Source organism: Dermochelys coriacea, chromosome 26 (genome assembly GCF_009764565.3).
Source record: "Dermochelys coriacea isolate rDerCor1 chromosome 26, rDerCor1.pri.v4, whole genome shotgun sequence".
In the NCBI taxonomy this organism is placed as follows: domain Eukaryota; kingdom Metazoa; phylum Chordata; order Testudines; family Dermochelyidae; genus Dermochelys; species Dermochelys coriacea.
In genome coordinates, this window is record NC_050093.1 from 14,331,671 (window position 1) to 14,339,568 (window position 7,898).

Here is a 7,898-nt window from a genome sequence, read left to right on the forward strand (position 1 = left end):
CAACTGCCCCCCCAGAGACTCCGGGTACCCAGTGACACCCAGCTATACCCCAACTGCCCCCCCAGAGACCCCGGGTACCCAGTGACACCCACATATACCCTGACTGCCCCCAGAGACCCCGGGTACCCAGTGACATCCAGCTATACCCCAACTGCCCCCAGAGACCCTGGGTACCCAGTGACACCCAGCTATACCCTGACTGCTCACCCAGAGACCCCCAGGTACCTAGTGACACCTAGATATACCCTGACTGCTCCCCCAGAGACCCTAGGTACCTAGTGACACCCAGCTATACCCCAACTGCCCCCTCAGAGACTCCGGGTACCTAGTGACACCCAGCTATACCCGACTGCACCCAGAGACCCCGGGTACCCAGTGACATCCAGCTATACCCCAACTGCCCCCCCAGAGACCCTGGGTACCCAGTGACACCCACATATACCTTGACTGCCCCCAGAGACCCCGGGTACCCAGTGACACCCAGCTATACCCTGACTGCTCACCCAGAGACCCCCAGGTACCTAGTGACACCTAGATATACCCTGACTGCTCCCCCAGAGACCCTAGGTACCTAGTGACACCCAGCTATACCCCAACTGCCCCTCAGAGACTCCGGGTACCTAGTGACACCCAGCTATACCCGACTGCACCCAGAGACCCCGGGTACCCAGTGACATCCAGCTATACCCCAACTGCCCCCCCAGAGACCCTGGGTACCCAGTGACACCCACATATACCTTGACTGCCCCCAGAGACCCCGGGTACCCAGTGACATCCAGCTATACCCCAACTGCCCCCCCAGAGACCCTGGGTACCCAGTGACACCCACATATACCCTGACTGCCCCCAGAGACCCTTGGTACCCAGTGACATCCAGCTATACCCCAACTGCCCCCAGAGACCCTGGGTACTCAGTGACACCCAGATATACCCCGACTTCCCCCAGAGACTCTGGTACCCAGTGACACCCAGATATACCCTGACTGCCCCCCAGAGACTCTGGTACCCAGTGACACCCAGATATACCCTGACTGCCCCCCAGAGACCCTAGTACCCAGTGACACTCTGTGGGGTGCTAGGACTGCACTTTGTCCACAATAAACCCAGCCAAGCACCTTCGCCACGAAACCGATCCTGTGGCCTTTCTTTATGAATCACATGGAGGTCTGCTAAATCAGCAAGCTGCACTCTGCTGGTACAGCTAACGCCAGACCTCCGTGGCCAGCATAGGAGCAACTCACAGACACACACAACAGCAGTAACAACACACAGTAGAGGTCAGCCATGGAGACGCCAAGGTAAGGACCTGCCTAGCAACCATTGAAGAATGAGCATGCCAAGGTACCGATTCAGAAGTAGCAGTCCAGGGTATCAAAGAGTCTAGTAATGCTGATCTCTGGCTAGTGTGGACGTGACCACCAGAAGTGGAGATGGTCTTTGGTACCCACTCAGCAGACACCCAGCCCTACCCAGAATGCCCCCCTGCAGAGACGCAGGTACCCAGTGGGAGCCCTGAGGCTGCTCGCTCTTACACAGAGGCTCCTGCATGGCCCTAGGCTAGCAGGAGAGAAAGGTGGATTGAAACCCACTGCCCCAAGTGCTGGCACACAGGCAATGAACATCTGGCCAAGGTGCTCTGAGCTGAGCTTGCTCCTTTAGGGCCTGCTCTTGGCAGATGCGGACATCAGTGACAGCAGCAGGTGGTTGATCTCAGGCAGCATCCCATCCCCTTGTTCAGTGAGTCCCTCCATAGCCTCGGCAGAATGATGCTCAGAGACTCGGAGAACAATATAAAAACCAGCATTTAATTGAAACATCGTTAACACCAACTCGGTGGGTTATTATATAAATATAAAGTGCAACATTGCCAACAGCTGTATAAATTAATTTCAGTCACGTAAGGTTTGCCTCCCGGTGCAAGTGCACAAACCTGTATTACTCTGCAGGGCCAGAGACAGCTCTGCTGGGGAAGTCAGCCCTCCAGGAGGGTTCTTTGGCTTGGCAAGTTTTATCCAGGCCCTCAGTGCATTCAAAAGAGGAGATCTCTGCGGGGAGTTGGGCACCCACCCTCTCCCCCGAGAGAGAGAAGGTGTCTGTGCCAGGCTCACATTATCCAAGAGGAAGGACTGGATCATTTGCAATCAAGTCCCCACAACCCATTTCCACGGTACATTTTAAAAACAAGTGGGGTGTGAATTACAGAGGGTTTTCAGGTGCAAAGAAGAATGGCTATTGGCTCTCAGAAGTGAGGCTGGGGCCTGGTGGACAAACACAATCCACCGTTCGTATAATCTGGTCATAATGAGTCAGTATATTTGTCGCTCAGGGCCAGAGTAGATTTTTTGTATCAATGAGGCTGACTCGATTAAGGAAAGATCTCTGGCCAAGGAAATGGTTAAACTCTTCTTTTTTAGCACTGCAGACCAAACTCTGCTCTCTTACACCAATCCAGTCCCACTGCATCAGCCTTTAAACTCTGTGGCATGGTTCAGACAGCGTTCTAGATGGCAGTTTAGGTGGAAAGAGAGAAATCAAGGGAGAAACTGTGGAATTCGTTTTTGCTGGGGTGGTACCAAAGGGACCAAATTCTCTGCAGGTTCTTCAGTGGAGTTTTTCCCAGCAGAAAATTTGGACTATCGTCTTTCCTTCTGTCCCTTGGAGCAGAAAGGGGACAAATTTGTGGATCAAAAAAGGTCAGACAATGTACTGAATTACCTGACATGAGCCCAGGTCCTGCTCGATGGGAACAGGATTGGGCTGCATTGAAAAACAATGAAGCACTTTGCCCTAACTTACAGCATAAATGGCATTGTTCTGAAGCTACCTGCCATGATTTCACACCATAAAGCAATAGGGACAAATCAACTGTGTGTTCTTTTCAGACCAGGACTGGGGAGAGGCTGCGGGGTTGGCAAAGTGGACATAACCGTAAAATGGCCCGTCCCAGTGTGAGGAATCAGGCCACCTGGCTGCTCTCAGTGCATCTGGAAAAGCAGAGTTTCACTCCTTTTTTTGCATCTTGCCCATCTTCACTTCTTTTTTTCACATTCAAGGGTCCAACGCATTCATATGGGGGTGGGGGCTTTAACACGGGGAGGTTGAGGTGTCTGTACAGGTTGCAGAGGGGTGTCCTCTGACACCTTAGTGCAATATACACGAGTGATACTGTTTGGGTAGAGCACCCCCTTGGGGCTGTAAACTGAAACACACTGTGAGTCTATGTCCTCGGCCGCTCCGGAGGGCAGAAGGTGTCCGCTAGGCAGCCGCTAATGGCACAGCACCTCTGTCTCGAACTGCAGAAGCTGCCCCATGAAGCTAAAATTGGGCGAGATGACCCCGCGGCGCTGCTTGACGAAGTCAAAGGCTTCCTCCAGGCGCACCCGTTGGGTCTGGATCAGGTAGGCCAGGCAGATGGTGGCCGAGCGGGAGATGCCAGCCTGGCAGTGGACTAGCACTCGCCCACCGCTGCTCTTCACAGAATCTATGGAGCAAGCAGAGAGGGTCATTGAGCGCTCCAGCAGCACCCCTGAGCTGAGAACCCCGTCCTGAGGCACTGCACCTCGTTTGCCCTCAGAACCCTCCAGTAAACCCCCAGGGCCGGGCCCATAAAACCCAGACGCTCCCACTAGTATCTCTGGAGATCCCCCTTCCTCACAGCCAGGGGCCGAACACTCTGTGCAGCCTGCCCCACAGGGTGGCTCATTGGAGATGCCTGGGCCAAGAGTCCCTAGATGTAAGTGGCTGAAGTCCAGGGCAGGATGTGCCCAGTGCAGGGCTCTTGGCCCCGAGACTCACTCCTCTCCTCCTTGCTGTGCACTGATCCAGCAGAGCTCCTGGCCCTGATTCTGCTCTCCCTTACACCAGTGTAACCCCACTGATGTCACTGCAATTCCTTCTGATTTGCTCCAGTGTCTGAGAGAGGGGAATCAGGCCCTGACCTGTTTGGCTTTAAGGCATTGTGTAAGAGCCATTGCTTTTCCTGGGGCATTGCCCCCAGGGGAGGAAATGGGGCAACGTGGAGCAGGAATGGGACTCTGACAGTGTTGGAACCGAGCCACATGGTTGGACTGGATCCTGGCACACAAAAGTTTTCCCTCTGGAGCAAGGGCTGCAGGGGTTTAATATTGCACCCTGCCCAGAGGCTATGGGCCTAATCCAGACCCCACTGAAGTCAATGGAAAGGCTCCTGCTCCTTTCAATGAGCCTCGGTTGGGCCCTATTTGAGACTCTGGACGAGGGTGTCAATAGGGCTGCAAGGGGGAATGGCTGCACTAACGACTAATCTCATGCTTACCAATAAAGCCAATGGCCTCCTGGAACCAGATGCTGATCTCGGCCATGTGGTTGTCCTCCACGGGGATGCTCTTGTAACGAAACTGCCCCTCAAAATGGTTGGGGCAGCTGGCAGAGACGTTGAGCACGGCTGTGATGCCCAAGGACTCCAGAACCTCCTTGTTGGAGGAGTGGTAGCAGCTGCCCAAGTAGAGGAATGGCAAGATCTCCACAGGGCCACCCTAGAAACAAGAAGAATAAAGACAATGTGAGACCTTCCTCCTCTGGGTTGATTTCACAGCTTTACACGCCCCTGGACACAGGAACCCAGTTCGCCCTGAAATCACCTGGAGCTGCCTCTGTCTATGTACTCATATGCCCCTCATCTCTGCTGGACTGGAGTGCTACTCCAGCAACGATATCAGGAGATTAGACAGATGGACAGATTAGATTAGTGCCTGGACAGATGACTTTTCTGGGAGCGAACTGACAATAGACCCTGCACTTGACCTTGGCCAAAAATCCAGATCAGTTCATGATTAATTTAATCTGCGAGCCCCACAAATCCTGCTGACAGATGTTTGGCCAGATACACACTCAAGGACAGATCCTGATGCTGTTGGAGGCTTTGGCAAAACTCCCATTTTCTGAAATGGGATCAAGGACTGGCCCTCAAACAAAATTAATGACTTATCATTGTGGTACCCAATTCTGATCCCCTTACTCCAGCTGAGTAACACTTTTGCCCAAGAATACTGACGTCAGTGGGCCCCTTGGCATTTAGGAGACCATTCAGGAAAAGTAAGATTATTAGACTCTGGCCCTATAATCTGTTCATGGGCTCTGGGGTGTCTGCCTTTGGGATGGGGGGGTGGGGGGCGATTGCTGTAGATCAGCCCCCCAGCCCAAGTTTGTCGCATTGCTGATGAAGTCAGGAAAACGTACCTGGTCATAGAAAGGAGTGATGGTTCTGGTGTTACTGTCGTCTTTGGGGTCTATCAGGGCTGGCAAGGAGGCAGGAGGAGGTGGTGGCTCAGAGCACAGTTCTGGAAAGCGGGCTTGGAAACCATCAAAACCCCCTGCAAAGAACACACCAGCAAGACCCACCGCGTTAATGTCATCGCCGCTCAGCACCAGTGCAGGACAGGTGTGCCAGGGTCAGTTAAACAGGCGCTGAAGCCGCTGGGAATAACAGGCAGAAAGGTCTTATGCAGATGTGCCCAGGGTGTGGGCCAGCATTTGTGTGCTGAAAATGCATTTTAAAATGGGGTTTGCTACAGCAGCTTGTAATCTCAAGCTAGCGGGAAAGGGGGAGCATCTCTCCAGAGCCTCCTAAGCTGGGGGCAGGAGCCATGTACAAACCATGTCTCCTTTAGCCCTTCCGTGTGTACTTTTATAGCACTGAGGAGTAGTGTGAGCTGCTCAGTGAGTGTGACGGGCTGCAGGTGTGGTTCTGAATTTGTGTATTTGAATGTGGGAGAGAGGGAGACTGAGTTTGCCATTGTGTGAGAGGCAGAGAAGATTTCTGGTTGTAGTGTGTGTGTGTGTGTGTAGGAGTGGAAGTTGGTGCTGTGTGCGAGAGAGTTTGTGAGTGCCTGTAAGTTTGTGGGGTGCTAGTTAGAGTGTGTCTTGCTGGGAACCTGTGTGGTATTGTGTTTATGTGACATTTCTTATGTGTGTGAAGTGGTGATACTGATACTGTATAGGAGTGAGTTTGTGTGTGATCCTGCGAGTGTATGTGCCCTCCTCGGGGGGGGGGGTGTTCTCCCAGGGTTAGTGGGGGTGTTCTCATGGTATGTGGGGGTGCATTCCTTGTTCTCCGGGGGTGGGTGGGTTGGTGGGAGTGCTCTCCTGGTGGGTGGGTGTGGGGGGGTGCGTGGTGTTCTCCCGGGGCGGGGGTGTTCTCCTGGTGGGGAGGGGGTGGTGGTGCGCGCGCTGTTTTCCCGGGGGGGGATGCTCTCCCGATGGGGGTGCTGGGTGCCCACAGGGAGCCCCTAGGGGAAGGTGCCTTTACCTCGGAGCAGGTAGATGAGCGTGGGCCTGGCTCTGGCCTCCAGCAGCAGGGAGTTGAGGAGCAGCCTGGCCAGGCTGTCCGCCCGCAGAGCCAGCACCGAGCCGCTGGCCTCGTCCAGCACCACCAGGCGGGACAGCTCGCCTCTGCGGAGCCGCCCCAGCAGCGCCCTGTCCGGGACGAGCCAGTCCAGGCTGACGCCGGCTCTGCCGCGGGATCTGCGGCGCAGCAGCCCGTTCCAGCGCACCGGGCGCGAGTCCAGCAGGTGAGCCTGGCAGTAGGCGAGGAAGGGCCGGCAGTCCAGCACCAGAGTGCGCCCGGCTTCCTCGGGCTCTCGGAGCAGCCTGGCGAGCTCCGCGCTCTCCAGCTGCAGCACCTCCTCCATCACCATGGCTGAGGCTGGGGGACGCGCCCACTCCAATTCGGGGGGCAGCGCAGGGTGCGGAGCAGGGCGCACGGGGCACGGCCGGGCAGTGAGCGCAGGGTCCGGAGCAGGGCGCACGGGGCACGGCCGGGCAGTGAGCGCAGGGTCCGGAGCAGGGCGCACGGGGCACGGCCGGGCAGTGAGCGCAGGGTCCGGAGCAGGGCGCACGGGGCACGGCCGGGCAGTGAGCGCAGGGTCCGGAGCAGGGCGCACGGGGCACGGCCGGGCAGTGAGCGCAGGGTCCGGAGCAGGGCGCACGGGGCACGGCCGGGCAGTGAGCGCAGGGTCCGGAGCAGGGCGCACGGGGCACGGCCGGGCAGTGAGCGCAGGGTCCGGAGCAGGGCGCACGGGGCACGGCCGGGCAGTGAGCGCAGGGTCCGGAGCAGGGGGCACGGGGCGATGGACGCTTCGGAGTCTCTGCAGCCTCCCCAGGCGCCGGCGTTTAAATACCCAGCGCAGGGACCAGCTCCGGGCAGCCATATAAGGGAGTGTGTGTCACTGAGGAACTCCTTTTTTGGGCAGCATCCACTCACGTGCACTGAGATCAGAGGAGCTAAGGCCGTCCCACTGTGAGAGAGTGTGTATGTGTGTGTGTGAGAAAGAGCGTATCCATCAGGGTGTGTATATTTGCGTGTGTTTGCGTGTGTATCTATCTGTGTGTGTGAGTGTATTCCTGTCAGGGTGTGTATATTTGTGTCTGTGTGGTCCTATCAGAGTGTGTGTGCATCTATCAGGGTGTGTGTGTGAGTGTCTACCTATCAGAGTGTGTATATTTGTGTGTGTGTCTCTCTCTCAGGGTATATGTTTTTGTGTGTGTGTATCTATCAGGGGGTGTATATTTGTGTGTGTGTGTGTATCTATCGGGGGTGTATATCTGTGTGTGTATGCTTGTATGGGCGTGTGACAGTCTGTGTGTATCTCACTGTGTGTGTCTTTCTCTGCACACACCTGTATCTCACTGTGAGGTGTGTGGTGTGTTTTGCTTACAAGGCTGCCCATGACGCTCCTGGCCCTGTGTAAAGACAGCTCACAATCTCCCTGTCTGTGACAGGGGGAGCCAAGGGAAATCTCCCTCCCTTCCCGACACTAACCAGTCCCCCCTCCAGACCATCACTTCTTGTATCTAAGCAGGTTTCAGAGTAGCAGCCGTGTTAGTCTGTATTCGCAAAAAGAAAAGGAGTACTTGTGGCA

The 7,898-nt window shown here is 55.6% G+C and overlaps 1 protein-coding gene across 1 annotated transcript; it reads right to left on the minus strand.

Annotated features, from left to right (window-relative positions):
- Positions 1-1,784: 1,784 nt before the first annotated feature.
- DUSP2 (dual specificity phosphatase 2) lies at positions 1,785-7,120 on the minus strand. The gene is made up of 4 exons (XM_038384827.2): positions 6,287-7,120; positions 5,218-5,351; positions 4,295-4,514; positions 1,785-3,481 (listed from the first exon to the last, which is right to left on the minus strand). The coding sequence occupies exons 1-4, from the start codon at positions 6,672-6,674 to the stop codon at positions 3,267-3,269; spliced, it is 957 nt and encodes a 318-aa protein (XP_038240755.1). The 5' UTR covers positions 6,675-7,120; the 3' UTR covers positions 1,785-3,266.
- Positions 7,121-7,898: the final 778 nt, after the last annotated feature.